The sequence below is a fragment of the Poecilia latipinna genome, unplaced genomic scaffold (genome assembly GCF_001443285.1).
Source record: "Poecilia latipinna isolate Pla-1442-1.1 unplaced genomic scaffold, P_latipinna-1.0 Scaffold1273, whole genome shotgun sequence".
Lineage (NCBI taxonomy): Eukaryota > Metazoa > Chordata > Actinopteri > Cyprinodontiformes > Poeciliidae > Poecilia > Poecilia latipinna.
The window spans coordinates 166,709-187,628 of NW_015113889.1; the positions used below are offsets into that span (position 1 = coordinate 166,709).

The following is a 20,920-nucleotide window of genomic DNA, read 5'->3' on the forward strand; positions in this document are numbered from 1 at the left end:
TAACTGGTTTATTTAAGATTTCTATTGAGCTCCAACACCTAAAAACACAAGAAGAATTAGTTAACTTTAGTTGTCGAGTCATGCTTTACTAAAAGTGTTCAGTTAATTTCTCTGACTTGGGACTTGCTCCGGCCCATTTGCCGTCTCCACTTAGCACAGACCTTATCTGTTGTAGGGTCGTGCTGAAGTGTCCAGGTAGCCTGTGAAAGGGCTCTCTGAGCGGACCAGGCCGGCCAGCTGGCCAGCACAGAGTTGCCTGTGTTCCTCAGCTCAAATGATCCAAATATGAGAAGCCGCATGCTGGAAACAAGCTGGTAAACTGCTGACATGGGTTTTGAAAAAGGATCATCTGTAAGCAGACTGAGGCTTTTTCTCGGGAGGTGACAAATTTCAAGCATTCGAAAAGTGCTGAGGCATCGATTTTTCTTTTTTTTTTCTAAATATTTGAGGCGATGGATTTTCTGTGTTCCTACCGGGGCGTACGCACACGTCTCTGAACCCTCTACTTCACACACCCTGGACTTCAACACACACACACACACACACACACACACACACACACACACACACACACAATTGCGTACACATTGTGTGCAGAAGCATGTGGTTGCAACAGGAACTCTGCTGTTGCTGGACACATGAGAAATTTGACTCCAGGTTTTGTTCTGAAGTTACATGTTAAAAGTATTCAAGCACCTTTAACTTTATTGCACTGCTACAAACACAACAACATGACCAACACAAAATAAAAGGAAAGTGATATGGACTGACAACAGTTTTTTACCAATACAAGTTTTCTATATATTTGTATTCAGCTCTCTAGAGTCAAGAATAAAATTAGCAGTGATTGGAAGCAATTCTATCACATGATGCTGCCACCGCCATCCTTCACTATGGGGCTGTGGTGTGTTCAGGGTTATTGGCACTGTTAGTTTTCTTCCTTTTTTTGCACAAAAGTCAAAAAGTGAAAGTTCAATCTCATATGACTAGATTCAGACTAAACTGAAAACCCGGGTTTTTACTGTTTTTTTTTTTTGTCAGTATTTCATAACAATTTATAGCATAATTTATACAGTTAAAACCAGAAGTTTACGTACATCATTTAAAAAGGGCACAAACATGCTTCATTTTTTTTCTCACTGCATGAAGTTAAAACAGTTAAAACTTTTTTGTTTGTTTGTTTTAGGCCAGTTAGAATCAATAAAATAATTTGTATTTGCTGAAGACCACAATATTGAGAGAGCACAGTCATATTAGAATATACGTCTCGATTAATGGGGGTTCCATTTAAAGCATCCGCCTCTGATGTACTTCTTACCATTCTGTGTGTATATTTCTATCCACTATTAACAAGGATAAGTGTGTGTGTGTGTGTGTGTCAGAGTGAGAGTGTTGACACAGCTTCTTGCACCCTATCACGTAGCAGAGCAACATATTTCACAACCTCTGCCTAACTGTGAATGGCTGCTTTATAGCTGTCAAGTCTCGCAAACTAAATTTACACACTTGTACTAATTTACAAGCTGCACAGCACGTAAAGACCGGCGACAGATATGGACGAGATGTCAGAGCGAGCCCTGTTCTTGCTGTTCTCTGAGCCTCTTTGGTTCCCCGGCTTTTGATCTAAAGATAAACATTGACGGAAATAAACGTTAATGTAAACAGATCTCATGGGCTGCAAGAAAATAGTTCACACTGAAAGACAAAATGTACTAATGGCTTAATACTTGGCTTAGGTACAGCAGAGAGATATTCTGTGAGCTCATACGGTGTCTGTAATTACATATGAGGTGCTTGGAATACAGGAAAATGATAACCAATTGGTTTATCACTTTCATTGTTAACACTTGCTGTATTTGATGGGACCATGAAATCCTCGCTTTACTAGAAAGCTGTGAAGAGTTTGTGACCTTAAGCCCAAGCGTTGTTGACCAACGCAGGAGAGCTGTGATCCATTTGGTTGGTTCTATAAAACAAATCGAAGATTTTGTAGTAGATTAGCCAACATCTGAATCCAAGTCCTACTGATTTTCTATGGTTTTGATCATAAGCAGGCCGTTCGTAGTTGAAAACCCTACCAGTGTTAACGAGTTAAAACAATTCCACAAGGAAGAGTGGCCCACAAATTCACAATGACGCAAAAGACCAGCAACCAGTTATGAGGATAAGGCGGCAACATCTTTTACAGACGTCTGAAAAAAAAAAAAAAACACAAAACCCTGGAAGAAATCTGTAGGCAGAGGCAGCCTTTCAAATTAATTTATTTAATGACATGTCTCAAAAATATTGAAGTTTGAATAACTTGTAAACGATCATGTCAAGGAGTTTCTGTAAATTCAAATTCAGTAAAAAAAAAAAAAAAAAAAAACTTTATTGATCCCAAAGGAAAATTAAATGTTGCTATAATTTATACTATTCAAGGTTGACTGTGTCATGTGAGTATTTCTGCAGAAATATAAAATAAATACAGTATATCCAGTACCAGTGTGAAGAGCCTTTATTTTGGTCCAGGGCATGCAGTTCAACTCCCACACAGAACAACTTTCCAGGACTGCTTGTTTGGATTCATGCCTGTTGCCATGAAGACTGTGAATATCCTGACCCTTAGTGGAAAACTAGTCCAGTCGTTTGCTTCTTTTGGGGCAGAACTATTCATGGATGTCCAATACTGAACCAGAAACAGTGGCAAAAAAAGAGAGATAATTTCTTTCAGCTTTTTTAGCTAGGGCTAACTTAAGTTGGCTACACCGCTAGATAGCACTGTTGCTGTAAAATGGATGCAGCGAACAATGTTACCTGACTTTTCACCTGTTAAGTTGGATCATTGTGAGTTTATGTCAGGACACAGAAATTAATAAATGGATGGAAATTTAAAAAAGATAATTTCTTTTAGCTTTTTTAGCTAGGGCTAACTCAGATTAGCTAAGCTGGTAGATAGCACTGCTGTCCAGAAGATTGGATGCAGTGAGCGCCTTTTACCTGAATTTTCAGCCATTATTTTGGATCTTAAAGTACACTGGGAGTTTATGACAGTAAATCGAAGTTAAAAAATAAAAATGTAAGTTAATCTTTGGAGGAAGAAATCACAGAAATCCTGGACAAAGCCTCTGTGGAGTTTTCATAGGAAAGATTTCAGTGTTTTGCATAATATCATATGATGTTTGTTAGAATTTTACAAGGTTCTGATGCTAAACATTTTAATTGACTAACATTTACCCATCTGTTTCAACTCCCTTGAGGAGTGAATGTAAAAAGGAGCTTTATTGGATGCTGGGAGAGAGGGAGAAAGAGGGAGAATTGTTTTTTTAGTGAACACTGCCTCCTTATGCTGCAGCGCACACACACCTCTCTGGTCCTTGTTGCATTAGGGGAAAGAGACACTCCACATTTACCTGACAGGTTTTTCAGCATCAAAACGTGGCTACTTGCAGCTGTACAACAGCCAGTTCTGACTTAATAGAACTGGCTGCGGTTCTATTACCGCAGCCAGTTCTGCCAACTGGCAGAACTCGCTTTCTGCCAGTTGGCTTATTTCAGCGGCCTGCTGTACTTGAATGTATTTTATTGAGATTTAATACGACAGACCAACAGAGAGAATTGGACAATTGCTTAGCAGAATAAGCAAAATACATGGCTGCAGGACCTTGAGACCAGAGCAAAAGTTCCCTTTCCAACAGGACAGTATGTCTTCCAGCTGAAAGGGAATTGTTTTAATCAAAGCACGTTGCAGCCCGGTCAATGTCCGGACACAAATCCAGTTGAGAAACTGGAGCAAAACAAGAAAATAGATGTTGAAAGCATTTGAGATTTGACACAGGGATGTTGAATACAAATGTTGACCATGTTTTTTGGATTTTTTAAAATGTTATTTGTTGAAAACTATTTTCTTTTTCTCTCGTTTTGGTATAACTAATATTAGAACATCACAAAGCAATACCTGTATATTTTGTATTGGTCTATTATGCAAGATCATAACACAATTTCTCAATTTTTAACTGAATACTTCATATGTTTTTACTGAGATTTAAGTTTCTTTAAATCTACCTCTGTCAAGTCATGCCACACAGTCTACAAAAGGTGTAATACGGCCAGTTTAGATAGAAAAAGGGAAATAAATTTGTGCCAAAAAAATCAGTAAATTTGAGAAAAATCCCTGAAACTTTCTGGAAAGAACAAGGACATTCTGAGCTATAAAAGTTGAAAATTTGCCTGTAAAACTTCTGAAATATTTAGATGGATCTCAGAAATTTTCTAGAAAAAAAAACAAGGACATTTCTGAGCTCCAAAAATTAAAAATTTGTGAAAAGAACTTGCAAATTTTGAGAATAATCTAGGAATTTTTCTAGAAAAAACATAAACATTTCTGAGCTCTGAAAGTCAAAAATTTGCAAGAAAAAAAATCTGAAATGTTGAGATTAATTTCAGAAAAATTCTTGAAAAAAACTTGGAAAGTTCTGAGACTAATCTAAACACTTTTGGGGGGTTTTCCCAGCAAACCTTCTACTTTTGAAAATCAGACATTTCTGGGTTTTCTTCTATCTACATTGGCCCTAATACGTAGTCGTCTTCACACTCAGTTAAACATGCTTAATTAATTCAGACAATATTTCACTATTTCACCAGAGCGGATACAGTATCTTTGAAGCGCGGTGCTGTAATGCAGCCAGATGACCGCTAGATGGCGGTCACGGCGCTGATTTAACAAAACGTTATCTCGGCTGTGGGGGGAGAGAAAGAATGGGAAGGAAGCAGCTCACAGCGGCAACAGACAAGCAACGACGGCGGTGACCGGACATGAACTTTAGCGAGGAGCCTACAACTTTACTCGGAGTTTAGAGAGGCAGACGACGGAGGCAGCAGCAGTCGCTTCACTTCGCCTCTACTCAGTCAGGGGAAACAAGGAAGTGAGGAGCAGTCAAACTCCCAGTTGTTTTCCGCCGGTGAGTCTCTGTTATTTAAAGGCTTTGTGTGCTCTCCTCATGGTAAAAGGCTTCAGGTTCTGAAAGGGAAACTGTGCTTTATTTACTGTGCAGGAGAGAAGAGACAAAGGCAGACCACCCTGTTAGTGTTTCTTAACCGTAGCGTATCTACCTGGAGTTAAGAGAAAGTGAGCAGGCCCCGTTCAGATTTATTAAGTTTGGGATTTTTTGGACCCATTCATTGCCTTTTGAAGCCCTCTGAGTGGTGACTAGAAACAAGCAGCTGGACACCTGTAATGTTGGGCTCTGACATAAATGGAGGATTGGTTTCAAAGACAGTGAACAGATGGACACATCGATGCTGAGTTGGTTGCTTCCTAACAACACGTAACGTGGGCAGAGCAAAGCGAAGCGTTCCAGTTTTAATACGTTTGGAAGATTTTTTTTAATTATTATTTTATTATGTGGAAGTATTTTTTCAACATCTGTGTTGCCTTTAGTTTAAAAATGATTGGTAGTAGAGGCACTGAGGACGTTTTCAGCTGTAATTTCTATATGTAAATGTTGTTTCTCAGTATATAAAACCTTGCATCCAGAGGCGGTTCTTGCATGATTGGTGTCCTGGGTGAGCCTCTCTTTCTGTCAGTGGAATCCCAGAATTTCAAGACAGTGTCTACATATCACTTTTTAGTGTTTTGCAAGTAGTACAAAGCTTTCATAAATCAAAAGATGTGGTTTTTTAAAATATTTTATATATTTATTTTCAGTGTATGGAAATCCAGTTGAGGTCTTTTCAGTCTCATAGTGATGGTCAAATGTAGTTCACACTCCTTCAATAAAATACCCATTTAATTTAGCGTCACATAAACTGAGAATGACGTCACACATTTATAAACATTCATGAACAGTTTTTGTTATGTTTTATTTTGTCTTAGGATTCCCCCTGGAATGAAAGACACATCACACACATCGGCAACTAGCCGTATTTTTGAATTTCAAGTGGAACATTATAAAAAATAAAAAAAGGGATTGCTTTGAGATGCACCAATCACAACTTTGAGGTCAATTTCCCAAACTGAACTTTTTCTCTCTCTCTCTCTCTCTCTCTCTCTCTCTTTTAATGCTTTAACCCTTCGGTATAGATTTCGGTATTTATATGAGGAGCAGAGGCGGTAGAGCAGTCACTGTAAAACATTTCTGAATGGAAAAAAAAAATTACAAAATGTAAACTTTAGTCTGTGGTTAGCATCTTGTATTTGCAAGCTGCATTACACAAACGGCAGTTTTGTGTGTATATCCTGCAGAATGTTTAAAAAAGTCTAGCAACATTTTCAAATTAAGCTGGTAAAGCATAAGTTTGAGCAGTTTTGCTGTAAACTTGTTCAGACTTCTTATCTGCTGAAAGTTTTGCTCTCTCTCCCTTTCTTGCAGCTTGTAATGAATGTTTTTCTTTCAGTTCTTTGTGGTTTTCCTTCAGTTTGCTTCTTACATCTCAACAACTTCCACACCAAAAAGGTAGCGCTCTGCATTGTTCACATACTGATTAAAAAAAAAATGTCGTTTTGACATCAGCTTGAACCCACCAGTCGTCGTTTCTCAATACATCTAAAAACATTATAATAATTTTGATCCAAGATTTTTATTTTTTTATTCTGAATTGTGTTCAGTTTGGGACCAAATAGTATTAAAACACTATTTCTCTATTTTTGGCAGCTGTATTGCCAGTAGCATGTCATTATCATAAAACTGTCACCTTTGAACCTTCTGTGTATTTATCTTTTTTTTTTTTTTAAAGATTAGTTTGTCCTCTACTCTGCGTTACATAATCTTCATATTAAATGCTTGGAATGCATAAACACTGCAAGGTTTTTAGTTGTAAGCTTAAAAGGTTTTATAAACACTCCTGAGATTTTATCTTGTATATTTTGATGACAGTGAAATAATACAACAAAAAAAGAAAAACAAAAACACATTACTGTGTTTCTGGCCACCTATTTTCTTAGCGGCTTAATTCATATATAGGAGAAGACGTCTGTTTGGCTGATGTTTGCATCCTGATAACTAGTGTGTTATCTTTTCTGTACTGATATTTTCATGGAGTTTGCCCACTTGATTTCATTTTCCACTGCATCTAATTATTAACTGCTTTTCTAATAAATGGGTTAACAGCTTGAGACGGGAATAAGAAACATTTGCTGTTTTTCTTTTTATATCAACAACCTTTTTTTCTTTTTTAATAATTTTATAAATACGTTTGTGCTTCTCTGCTCAAGACATGACCTCAGTTACTTCCAGACGTACACCACGGTTTATGGTCCCCGGCTGATGGGGATGGGAGCTAATGGCCGACTCCTCCCGGTTGTAACCGCCACATTAGCGCGATGTGGCAGACGGTCTCAAAAGTTAAAAGCTTTTTTTTTGTTTTGTTTTGTAACCAGTGTCGTTTTGTAACCAGTGTCGTCTTGTGACGGAGACACCGAAGCGTCCTCGGACCAACGGGTGGCAGCTGATGTCACTCATCAGCTCCTGCTAATTTATTCATGGGTGATTAAAAAGGGTTTTGTTTTTCACAGGGACCAATCTGCCTAGCAGAGGAGAGCCGTAATAAAAGTGATTTCTCTCTGGTGGCTTCTTTCTTTCTTTTTTTTTTTTCCATCTCATTAGGAAGAACTAAGTTTTTTATGACTTGTGTCGAGCTAACTGGTGTCAAGATGTTGGCGTCTGTTAATTTGCGAACACGGCTCGTGTTGGTGGATATAAAGCAGTTATTTTGTTGTATGGATGTGAACTAAGATACGTTAATGCCTTTAAATGCATACACACAACGTTTACAATATTCCCACTGTTAAATATTTAAGCTTCAAAGCCATGAAGTGCGTTCTGTTTGCTTTCGTAAAGCGATATAATAACACCGAGGGCGCAGTGTGACACTGTTCTCAGCTGTGTTCACACTGAACATCTGAAGAATATGCAGAACAGACGGTCCAAACTTTCTCCATCGGTACTGTTTACTCATGTAGTGAACTGCTGGAAATGCTTTGCTGGATATCTCCTCGTGTCGTGGGAAATGATTCAAAGAAAGCTTGGGGAAAGTGAGCAGCGGGATGGACAGTCATGCATGAAAGATGCAGAAATTACCTTGCAGTCCTGACAGAACTTGCAGATTCTTTCTGCTCACACAGCAGACGGACAGTTCACTTGTGTGTTTTAACGTCAGAAAAAAGCAACACCTTTGCAGGGGAAGTTTTAAGGCAGTCTCACGGAGTCAGTCATGTATGTCAGTGCTGTATTATTTAGTAATTTAAGATGTTTACAAACATCGTAAAGATACAAGTATCTTTCCGGTGTAAACATAAAGACTGTACTGACTAGGGATGTATCCAAGGATGCACAGATGTATAAATTTGGACTGATATATGATATTAATACTGCTCTTATGGCCAATAAGCAATATTTACCAATATTTCATATTATACATATTTTACTACGCTTTTGAAACCTTTACAAAACAACCACACCGCTGACTTCACCACTGTTATTTCCTCTCACCTGTGCTTCCATCACTCTGTAGCCTTTAGCATTCTCGGTAATGTCATTTGTGACATTTGTTTTTGGTGAGGCATAGCTTTTTTGCACAATTATTATAAGTTCAACCCATCACTTCCGTCGATCAGAAGTGATCGATGCCTGGTTTTCCAACCATATAGCCAGATGGAGATTGAAAGTGGAGCGGCAAAAGCAAATGAGATGGATTAGCAGTGGTTGGCAACAACTGATGGTGTCATCCAGGACATGTTGCTGTGAAATATAATCTGTTGACCTGAAATCGAGCTCTTGGCATGTCATGACAGTCATGAGTTTTCAGTCAGAGATTCTTCTGATTTGTTACAGGACTGACTGCAACCTGAGATCCTTCCTGTCCACAGCATCTTTGAAGCTAATTGGATGACATGAGTTATGACACCATTTAATTTCCCTTTGAGATGAATGAAGTATTGAATTGAATTGAATTGTGAGCATCTGCTGCCATGACTCACTGTCCAACCAGTGAAACTCTACATTGGCATGAAACTTGCAAGTTCTTAACACTTGAAATATACTAGCCAACAATTACTACACTCCAAACATACCTTTTCAATCTCAATATCGCATATGCGGTAATAGAATAATTATATATGGTGCCAATGTGGTATTGACTTCTGTTTCCATTACTTCTTAACTCTTCCTCAATTTCTGTCTCAGTAGTTGACGACTAGGAGGTCTGAAGGAACAGACGTGTGGTTTTACATGTATACACAACAGAAAACAATTTTTTTTGACTGATTTGTTAAGACTCAAGTCCTGGTGTGTTACTGACTTTAGTCTGGCGTTTACTGTTTCAGAAGGAGGAATTTCTAGCAGCCAACAATCTGGTTGAGCCAAAAAAAATACTCTGCTCTCTGCATTCACTTCTGTGGGTCAACTATTGATGCTTAGATTTTTCTCTTGGATATTTGCAAAGCTTCTGAAGGAACCCAAATGTGTGATGTTTGCGGTAGTAGCTTTGCCTTCACCGTACCGTACCTTCGTCCTATGGACTTAGAGCTGAAGGCAGGCCAGAAATGGTGCAGTACTGGTCCTGCGACAAGGAAAACTGAAAAAATAGTGTCGCAAATGGACACATGCCAAGCTGCTGAGTGGAAACAAGGCAATGTAGAATCAGACATTTTCTTCCAGGTATTTTGATCCTACAAATTAGGTTTCTAGATAGTGTATATGGTCCTGCACTGTTTTGTCAGTATGTCATGCACTGAAGTAATAAAATCAGTCCTTCCATATTACATTTAGTCCTGAAACGGAACTAGCCATTGCACTTCAGTGTGTGTAAAGTATACCCAAGTGTTTTGGTAGGAGTGGTGATGAGACATGAGCAAATGAAAGTTGAGACACTTCCTGCCTTGTTCGCTATTCTTATGATGAGAATAGCCTGGTGTAAACGGTTTTTCATTGGGTGGTTGTTCTGCCCGCTTTTCCAGCGCATACCGTTGGATCTGCTTGGTTTAGTTAAGTCCGACTCAGGATTCACATCACATCAAGCTTAGGGTTATGTCATTTACGAGTTTATCTCTGTCAGTGTTCAGTGACCCCAGTGCCGTAAGAAGGATCTGTGCTTTAGTGCAACCTGTCATTGCCTGAGAGGTTAGCGGTGATGAGTTATGTTTTGGAGGCGGGTGGTGGGGGCACGTGTCGGTGGGACCCATCACGCTCCAAGATTGGGCTCCACCTCCTAGTTCCTGTCCTGCAGAGGACGCGGTTATTTCTGGGTGTCAAGGTTAGGCCAGAGTGGCATGCGGGACCCAGACGAGGTATGTCCGGGCAGAAAGTTCAGAACACGAGAGAGGATTGAGTCAACTCTTCAGCTGCCAGAATCCTTAACTGGTCCTGTGAAGTTATCTCCATGTACTGTATGCGAGTGGATAGAAATTTTTTATTACCAAGTTCCTCTGCTTTTGATGGTCTGCTGTGGCAGGAGTCTTCACCAGAGTGGATGGTAGGTGTTAGAAAAATGATTCTTATTTAACTTTACCACGTTGGAATCAGCTCAGTCACAAGGGAACATGTAAGCAATTAAAGTTTCATTGATCTGAATAGGATTGTACCGCAGTTAAGAGGTTCCCACGCTCAGTCTTAATGTCCCGGGAATCTTTCCTGATTGTTTACAGTTGCATACTCCTCGCAATGGATCTTTCAAAGGGTAATTCGAACTGAACCTCACATCAAAATGTCTTGGACATGAGTGTGTGTGTGTGTGTGTGTGTGTGTGTGTGTAATATAATTTGGCAGCTAAGCATTTCAGTTTCTTTTTTAGTTGTTCTATTGGATCAGTTCCCATCTGTGTGTGTGACTGTATGTATATGGGTCTTGCATGTCTTGTTCTTGCACTTGGGGCTTTGTAATCTTTTCCCATTTTCTTTCCTATTGGAGATAAGTGTAGCTAGCTAAATATTATTGTAGTATTTTGTTTCAAACCAGAATTCTGCTCATGTTATCAAACACTCAGATAATGAGGAGACATTTTTACAAAACATCAAACTAAAATGAGTTCAGATTGGGTTGGAATGTGTTCAATGGTTCCTAATAGTAAAATTATAAGTTAAAACACTTTTTTCTTTTGTGACATAAATCAGATGAATAGAACAAGAAGTCCCATTTTTATGTGGAGACAATGGCACAATGAAGACAGTCGTCACAAAGACTTGATGTTTCTCTAAAGTTGTTGAAAAGAAAACTGTTTAGAAAGCCATCAGCAATGATTGATGATCTGCAGGGATTTCCAGCTATTACTTTTTGTCCTTGATTTCTTGTATTCCCAGAATGTGCTAAGCTAAGGACTCTGTTAGGAAGACAGGATTCCCGGCTCCTTGGAGGAGGATGTGTTATGGTCTGATGTAACCAAACCACTCCCTAAGGTTTGGGGAGCAATGCTAGAAGAACACCATAGCAACAGTGAAATAAAGTACCAGTAGCATCTAGATATAAATCTAGATATAAATCTGAAAGGAAATTTGTGTGGTGTCTGGTGAAGAGTCATGGGATGTTGAGGCTGTTGGAATAATGCAGGCAAAATGTGACATTTAATTGATGGACTTCCTGGTGACTCTATCTAGGAGGGAAAAGTAGGTTAGGAGCATAAATTAACAAACATAACAGTCTTAAAAGTAGTGGCTTCTCAGATGGACACTAGAGTTATGTGTTGCAATATAATATACACACACGACTTAACCAGAGGACATACTGACTCTGGCTGGAATCTTGTCGTTTTGGACAGTCTTTAGAAACCGAATGTGACTCAGACGGAGTAAAAGATGTTCTGTCATATTGAATAGTGATAGAATGTGGTTAAGATCAAGACTGAGAAACCTGATTTGAATTTACTTTTGTCTCAAAACTCAGTTTATAAATAATATATGATTAGCTTCTGCACTGATAGCCGAGGTTTTAAGAGACGGTGGATAATTAAAATAGTTTTTATTTTTACAACCCCTTGCTCTACTTGTGTGACCACATTTTAGCTTGTGTAAACCTTTTGATAAACCATTTGTGTCTGTAAACATAATGTAACTATTTTTTTCTGTTGTAGATCTAAAAAAAACCCCCCAAACTTAGTTTTTTCCAAAAGCATATCAAATCTGCATAATCTTACATCAACTCATAACATTGCAAACGGTGTGAAAGACCTTCCAACTATGGGAAAGAAATCAGCTGGTAAAATGTCTAATTCTTCATGCTTCAGATGTCCCAGGTTCAGCACAGCTGATTCAAATGGCTGAATTACCTCCTCTGCATTACTATGAAGATCTGCAGAGGCGTCATAGTAACCCATTCATTTGAAAAAGACGTGATAAACAAAGGGCAACATCTATAACAGACAGGAGACGGTCCCTTGAAAACTGACATTTGACATCAACTATTGCCTCATTTCCACTGAGCAGCATGGGTTGGTGTGGTTCGGTACGTGACTTTATCTGTTTCCATTGTGAAATTGGGAAGAAAAGATGGTTCTGGGTAGGACACACTCTTAGCAAACCACCAACCAACATCGCCAGACACTCTTAGGCAAATGAAAGAGAGGCTGTTCAAGAAAGACCTGATGATGGGGGACGGCAGTGGCGCAGAGGAAAAGCGAGCCATCGGTTCACAGACATCTCAGTCCTCTACGTGGCCATCACAGGTTCAGGTCCCGGCCTGTTGACCTTTGCCGCATGTCTTCTCCCTTTCTCACAACCTACTTTCTGTCAATTCACTGTCAAATAAAAGTCATTAGAGACAGATGTCAAAAAATAAAAGAAAGAATGGCCCAGGACAGAAAACTCTGGAGATCTATCTTTGGTGGCCTAAGGATGAAGGGCAAAATGAATAAATGATTGTAAAAGCAGCCATACAGCCGACACATCACGCATCATTCCTGGGCCTCCTTCTGTTGTAGGTCCATAGGACAGTGGTGTGGTATGGATAGGTCACACAACACAGTTGATTCATTGGAGGGCAGAAAAAGCTAGATGATTGCAACAAGTACAAGACATATTAGTGTGTCCCCTTTGTCATCGCACTAGCATGGCGCAGCATTTGGCGTTTAGGTTTAACCCCCGGCTGCCTAGTGAAAGTCCAACTGGCGGAGGAAACGCTGTCGTAAATACGTCAAACCATAACATAGAGTACCCAACTTCACCATACCGCTCAGTGGAAGAGAGGTGTTTGTATGCCTTAAGTTCTTGAAGGTAATTTGTCTGTTAAGACAATTGTGTTTCATTGTAGTCAGAATTTTGATCAATTGGAACAAACCTTTTCCAGATGCCAGTAGTTTTTCTGACTTTTTTTTTTTTTTTTTTTTGGGAGAAACTGGGTTTCTTTTGTTCTGCTGATCTTACACCATTGGTATTCATTTCCCAAATAAAACGTGTATCAACACAGTGGTTTATAAGCTATTTGCTTAGCTGAATTGTGTTGACCTAGTTTCTTAACAGGTTTGTTTTTCTTCTTTTTTGTCTTTTTGTCCTGCAGCACAAGATTATATGGTGAGCAAATGTTGACACATGGGACAAGGAGTTTCTAGGCTGAAATACCCTTCCATCTACCTCAGCAGCTCTCGCTTTATACTCGATTTACCTCAGCCTGTGTCGTGTTGAGTCCACCAACATCAGCGACCTCGGAAGAGGCCGGCGGATCACTTTTTGCTTCGTCAGCAGATCTCTCCAGTATCAGCCAACCAGCCGCCTTCAACGCTACCATCGTTAGCTGAACCCCTTGGTGAGGGAGGGTCCTCCTGAAGGAGTCATGTTTCGCCCGGGTTTGTGATGTCCGAGCCCTGCAACGGACCCGGACCAGTTGAAGAACAGGGGTGGATTTGTCGAGACGTGCCCCGCTTTGTGATTGGCTGTGAAGAGGATGAGCAAGACATGGGCCAAATGGAGGCTGGCATGAAGAACGAGATGCTTCGTCAGGACGACATGGAGGTGTATGAAAATGAATCGGTAAGTGAGAGAAGTGAATGACATCACGTTGCTGCCTGGTAACAACCAAAGGGGTTTTGGAAAAGAGCCAGTCATATCCTGGCAAAAGGAATCAATCAAGTTTGTTCTTATAGCACATTTCAGCAGTAAGCTGCTTTACGTAATAAAAACACAAAATTACTAAGTTATAAAGAAAACCCCATACAGTCAACAACTGAACAAACATTACATTTTGATGAGTGCCATCACCAAAATCATACATATCAAATAAGAGAGCAATGAAGTTTTTAAAAATCAACAGAAGAAGAGTAACATTCAAACAGGGGAATAGATGAAGAATTGGAAACAAGATTTAAAACCTGGCTTGGGAACAGAGATGGATAATTGTAAGACAGAAGGGCTGTTTGTGGTAATTTTACTCGGTTACTCGTAAACACCAAGTTTTCTTTCAGCATATTGACTTTCTGAACCCGAGTAGCTGAATCCCGTCAACAACAAACAGCACTAATAAAAAGTTTGGATCAGCTACGGTTAGAATGGTGACATTTTCAGGCCTACTGAAAGAATAGCGGCTTAGTTAATGATCTGATAACCTAATCTCCATCTTCCAGGAGCTGTGAGACAGAGAAGTTTGTTCATCTTAGAGAAAATGGCAAAATAGATCATAATTTCCTCGATAGTTTGCCTTCAGAAAATGGTTACATCTTGTGACACACCCCACTAAGGGGTTTGCCGTAGTGGCTCCACACACTACCAGACTTTTCACCATAATCAACAGGCTGTTGTGTGCAATATGAAGCAGTGACAGCTGTCATGTTGTCGAGTCTCTCTTGTACCATCTGGCTCCTCTCCGTTCCTCCACTGCATTTCCATTCGCCGCAGTTGCAGCAGCAACATTCAGAATTGGACACATTTATTAGCAACACTGTGAAATAAAAGGAGGGATTGTGCTACAGCCAGTAAAGTCTGTTTATGCAATGAAGAAAAATTATAAATAAAATGCACACACACCACAAGTCTACATTTGTGACGGCCTTTTCCTGACATCACTGAAAAAAGAACCATTTTGTCTGCAAAGGGAGGCTACGTAGTGATGCAACATTTAGATTCAGTTCTGCTTATATGTATATAAACCATGTTAAAGGTCTCATGTGTAACAGTAGCTGCCATCTGGTGGCCATTTTGGATATAGCAACCGTTTAAAATTAACTTTCATCCGCCATTATCTTAAAAAAATCTGAAATATCAAATTTGGCTAAAACTATCCGACCTTTTCTGTTTCCTTTCATTATTAGGTCAATTAATGAACCTCCGCAAACTCTTGGATTAAGTAAAAATAACGGAATCCTCAAAAAAAAGTTTCTCATTTTTCTTTAATTGCCTTCTAAAAGATAGTTGCATGCCTGCTTTTGACGGCCATTTTCCCATTTATTAAAAGCTACGTTTGTTCTAGGTTAATGAACATAAGATAGATTTTACAATTTCATAAACAGCTTAACAGTAGATGTTTTTAATACATATTTATTACTGTCATACATAGTATCTTAAACAAAGTTGTTAACCAGTTGAAATAAAGCCATGAATAAGCAACACTTCCTGATTTGCATCGCCTACCCTTGTCCCTTCCACCAGTCGTCAGAGCGACAGATCGTTGTGGGCATATGTGCCATGATGAAGAAGTCCAAGTCGAAGCCCATGACTCAGATCCTGGAGAGACTCTGTAAATTTGACTACATCGATGTCGTCATCTTCCCTGAGGAGGTGATCCTGGAGGAGCCTGTGGAGAAATGGCCACTCTGTGACTGCCTCATCTCCTTCCACTCCAAAGGTGAACTCTGCATTTCCATTACAGGTGGCTGAGTGAAAACGTTGGTGTTTAAACAACTATGTGCAGTTTTTTGTGCTTCCTCTGACTTTACTTTAAACATCACCCTGACACTAATCCAGTCTTCCAGTTTCATCCTATTTTTACTTCCATACTTTTTATGGCGATCTCTGCGTTTTGATAAATGAGTTTATCTTAAGAGTTTCAAGTCTGATTAATTCCCAGACGACGGTAACAATCTACAACTCATGTTGCAGTCAGTTTGTCACATGCAATGTTTTTCCGCTCTATTTTTAAAAACGTTAGCTGACGGAGATAAGGGAACACGATCGTCTGCAGATGCAGTTTTTCCAGGAAAGGGAGAAGGCGATGTTTACCCAAAACCTCTTCAGGACTCGTACGACCAGAACGACAGAAACGCAGTGCAATTATCTCTATGAATCACTTGTTACTTGTTCTGGAAAAAAAGGCTGATTTACGCAACAAAAAGCAGTTTGAGTCTCTCTGGAAAAAGAAAAAAATACTGTTTTTTTTTTCCAGTAAATCCTTATGTATATTCAAGTTGATCTAAAATGTGACATATTATTTTGCTTTCCAGGTTTTCCTCTTGACAAAGCTGTGGAATATGCTAAGCTCAGGAATCCAATGCTCATCAATGATCTCAACATGCAGTATTTCATTCAAGACAGGTGAGAGGCTCAAAAACGAGAAAAAATAAACTACTTTTAATACATGTGTGATGGGACTTTGATCACAGCAACAGCAGGAATATAGCAGGTTGTTTTTTTTGTTTTTGTTTTTTTTTTCAAAAACAAATGTGAATAAACAAGACAGGCTTCATGAATTCTACCACAAAAATCTGTCAAATCAGTCGTGTTAAAATTCTAATTATTTCCAAAACTTGTCTTAACCCTTTACTTCAAGCCTCTTTTTTAATGTTTTAATGTTTAAAGTTTTAATGTCAGTAAAGCTTAACAAGAAGTTATTTCATCTGACAGTTAAATTTGGAGATTTCATTATTTTTTTCTAATTTGCAGTTTTTGGTCAAATAAAAAACAACAAAAAAGTTTTTTTCTTGTCCGGTTCTGGCTTGTAGTTAGGAAATCTTTTCCCAGTCTTAGTAATGAGCTGTTCTTGAGAAAATCGCATAATTGCTGTTTTTACAGACTTTCCCTTTATTGTCTTCAACTTCCTGCTCTTGGTAACACAAAGGATCACTATGAATGTTGCACAAATTCACTGTATTGTGGTTGTCTGTGATATTATTACCGATGTTAGGAGGGAAGTGTATCGCATCCTTCAGGAAGAGGGCATCGACCTGCCTCGCTACGGCGTGTTAAACAGAGACCCTGACAATCCTGAAGGTGAGAACATCGTCGTCTTTTAAAAAAATAATAAGTGTTAGTGAAATGATGCAGATTGTTTATGCAGATTAGCAGGAAAGAAATAAATGAGTTTGTGCCAAAAAGTCTACAGCAAGATCTGCTTTAAAGAGGCAGTATTATGTAAAATAAGCTTTTTTAAGTTTAACTTCATGTTATTCCCTCATCAAAAACATACGTGGAGTTTTACCTCGACTCTTTCATCCTTATTTGAGAAATCTTTTAATCTCCATGGCAACCATTCAGCTATACAAAATGCCTGGGTGGATCTAGCTCCGCCTTCGAGGATGAAGCTCCTCCTCTGAGCTGCAGTTTCCAAGTTTCCGCTTCACAGAGCAGCTCTCTCCTTCAACCCCCACTCTCGGCTCCTTCAGACTAGCCAGCAGCAATTAGCAAACACCTGGTGGAACTTGCGCTCATTATAGAAGCTACTTCTCAGTGAAACGCTGGTAAAAACGTTGTTAAAGGGTTAATAGAGGAGCCATGTTGGGATGACTTCCTGTAGGTGGAGTTTCAGAAAGAACAGGAGTTTCTTAAAGAGACAGAGGCCCCGTTTTAAGATGCTAAATTACAAAGTAAAATTTCTTTTAAGTCATATTTGACAGCATTTGTATAACTGAAGGTAACATAGTTGCTTGATCGTTATATAAAATGGCACTATACATAACACTGCCCCCTTAAATTAAAGTTGATATTTTTAGATTTGCTTAGTTACTAAGGGTTCATCATGTAATAGTCAGTTTGTAACTAAATATAGAAAAATCAGTTGTTTCTAACAAATCCACATTTTCTCATGTTATTATTTGCCGTTTTCACTGTTTCTTCATGCGTTCACTGGTAAAGGCTTCCTGTTGAACTGCTTTTAAACACAGCCGCTCACTTTGTGCAGAGTGCAACCTGGTGGAGGGGGAGGACCATGTGGAGGTGAACGGGGAAGTGTTCCCTAAGCCCTTTGTGGAGAAGCCTGTGTGTGCAGAGGACCACAACGTCTACATCTACTACCCAACGTCTGCAGGGGGAGGCAGCCAGAGGCTCTTCAGAAAGGTAGCTGCTGTCAGCCTTCTCCATTGATCTAATTCTCTGTTTTAAGATTTGATTTTTGGAAAATGTGGATTTTATATTTTTGTCTCTCACCAATGCACTTCTGGGGGTTTCAGAGCGATGTTAACCCACACAAGAACTACCATCTTGTTTTACAGCTGCTATTTATTCCAACTTTGATTTCTGGTCAACTGACAGAAAAAAATGTTGAAATAAAAGCAGTTTAAACAATATTTCTGCCATTTGTAAAGGTTTGTTTTAAGGAAAAAAGTTTGATGGTAGTTGTGCTTTCTTTTAATTAGCTTCCTGGGTTGATAGCTCTTGTGCTCTGTTCTGTTACACCTGCGTGCTATTGACCCAAGCGACTTCTATAAAACAACATTTGAGGTTTTCTATTTTTGTATGGCCTGTGTTTATCGCTATATTTTTATTTTAGATTGGAAGTCGCAGCAGTGTCTATTCCCCAGAAAGCAACGTGCGAAAAACTGGATCGTACATTTACGAGGAGTTCATGCCGACTGATGGCACCGATGTGAAGGTACTGTGTGGACACCAGCCTGCCTTTTGATTTTGATGTGAAGGGCAGAGTGGGTTTGTATGGAAATAAATTAGGTCCAGAATTCTTACTGAAGAAAATATTTTGAATCTGAAAAAAATTATTTTAAACTGGGAAAAAAAAAAAAAAAATTGAAAGTGCAAGGTAATATGTCAACTGAAAAATTTATCAAATAAAAAATTTTGAATTTGATTAAAAAAAATTGAACTGGAAAAAAGAAATTTGAAAATAAAAAATAACTTTAAAACTACAAAAATAAAAAATGATTCAAAACAAAACTAACTTTTTTTTTTCTAAATTCATTTTAAAATTTCAGATTTTTTTTTTCCAGTTTCAAACTTCCGGCCCTGCTAGGTGTGGGGGCGGGGCTTCAGATGACATCATGACTGAAAGCAGCTGGACAAAACATTCCTCTGTTGCATTCAGAACTGTGGGAAATTAGAAATATCTTTATAACATCACCAGTATTCTTTGCTATAATATAAAATTCTTCATAACGTAAGTGAAGCAGCTCAAAAAGATATTGGCGCCTATTTAGCTCCATACTCAATAAGCTTGTAAGTACATATGTATTATAATTGTGGGGTGGGGAGGTTTTAGATATTGTAAGTGATTTTCTTCCTGCATCCTTCACCCGATGGTGTCAGGTTTACACAGTGGGCCCAGATTACGCCCACGCCGAGGCCAGGAAGTCTCCAGCCCTGGACGGTAAGGTGGAGCGAGACAGCGAGGGCAAGGAGATCCGCTACCCCGTCATGCTGACCGCCATGGAGAAACTGGTGGCCCGCAAGGTCTGCCTTGCCTTCAAGGTACCTGGAAATTATTCAGCACTTTTCTATTTATTTATTTACTTACTTATTTTTAATTTAACTCAGAACTTCCTGTAAACTTATTTTTGAACATCAACAAATCTGAGTTTGTAGGTGAAACTCTGTAAAGTGGAAGCTATTGAACTGATTTGTTAAACTTTGTTGAACACTTTGAAGCAAATTTGCTTTGTAAAAAATGTATGCCAATAAGAATATGCTTTAATTTTTACAAAGAGATTTTAGACACATCTCACATTTACGCAGAAGTCGCATCAGATGTTCTGTTTATTCCAGATCCTTTGGATTCTCTTGTTTCTTTTCCTCCTTATTTTTGGTCTAAACTCCAATTGCTGCTGTTTATAAAGTTGTTGTTTTTTTACAGTTCCTTTTTGTTCAACATGCCAGTCAGTTATAATATAGACATGTTTAAGAAATAAAAAGTTAATGCATAGATGCGTTTTGTTTTTCAAAGCAAACCGTGTGTGGCTTCGATCTGCTGCGAGCCAACGGCCATTCCTACGTCTGTGACGTGAACGGCTTCAGCTTTGTGAAAAACTCCATGAAGTACTACGACGACTGTGCCAAAGTCCTGGGGTAGGTGGCGCTGCGCTCAATAGTGACTCTTGGTCAGATGAAATACAATAAAATAATCCTTTATTAGCCTCACAAGTGGGGTATAAAAGAGTAACAGAAACGAAAAACGGAATAAAAAAACAGGACATTGTGGGAAAAAAAATCACCCAGTGACGTTCGGTGAGGTTCATAACTGGTGATTCACTGACTTAATCATAATCAGATTTACAAATGTAGACCCCCTGCATGATATTGTTTATGGAAATTTTGCACATCTCCACAACGCTGGAGCTGGTCCATGATGACGGTTGAGGCTCTGCCTCAGTCTGCAAACACCATACAAGCTAAACTAGAAAAGTAAATATGAAAATATCATTATAGATGCAAAATATGTATATATAAATATATATACACACAAAGATACATTTACAAAACGCATGCACATGCTCTCATTTATATACATCCACAAATAAATAAAAGTCTTGTTTTATTTATTTATTATTACAGTTGCATTTAGGCCTGTTACAGTAATAAATTAAGTAATTAACTCTTGGAGCTTCATTACATCAATCAATCAATCAATCAAATTTTATTTGTATAGCACATTTCAGCAGCCAGGCATTTCAAAGTGCTTTACATAATTAAAATAAAAACAGCATGTGAGAAAGAGTTAAAAAAAAACATCATTAAAACGCAGACATTGAGAAAGAAATAAAAAGCTGTCTCCAACCCTTTTGACTTTAGTCAAACGCCGTTTGACAAGGACTTTAACCTCTCGGAAACAGTGAGAAAGAGAAATAAAAAGATAAAAAGAAAAGATAAAAA

General features: G+C 38.7%; 1 protein-coding gene across 1 annotated transcript; it reads left to right on the plus strand.

The window, feature by feature from the left end:
* The first annotated feature begins 4,728 nt into the window (after positions 1-4,728).
* Positions 4,729-20,700, plus strand: ppip5k1b (diphosphoinositol pentakisphosphate kinase 1b). Its single transcript, XM_015054703.1, has 9 exons — positions 4,729-4,940; positions 13,461-13,930; positions 15,542-15,737; positions 16,333-16,423; positions 17,013-17,098; positions 18,006-18,160; positions 18,594-18,695; positions 19,361-19,522; positions 19,995-20,700. The coding sequence occupies exons 2-9, from the start codon at positions 13,754-13,756 to the stop codon at positions 20,118-20,120; spliced, it is 1,095 nt and encodes a 364-aa protein (XP_014910189.1). The 5' UTR covers positions 4,729-4,940; positions 13,461-13,753; the 3' UTR covers positions 20,121-20,700.
* The last annotated feature ends 220 nt before the right edge of the window (positions 20,701-20,920 follow it).

What these genes read in the sequence shown, in the direction of transcription:
- ppip5k1b (XM_015054703.1), top strand. Translation starts at nt 13,754, where the DNA reads ATGTCCGAGCCCTGCAACGGACCCGGACCAGTTGAAGAACAGGGGTGG. An exon ending in AGGTGTATGAAAATGAATCG is followed by an intron (nt 13,931 to 15,541) that starts GTAAGTGAGAGA and finishes CCCTTCCACCAG; the next exon opens with TCGTCAGAGCGACAGATCGT. An exon ending in GCCAGAGGCTCTTCAGAAAG is followed by an intron (nt 18,161 to 18,593) that starts GTAGCTGCTGTC and finishes TTTTTATTTTAG; the next exon opens with ATTGGAAGTCGCAGCAGTGT.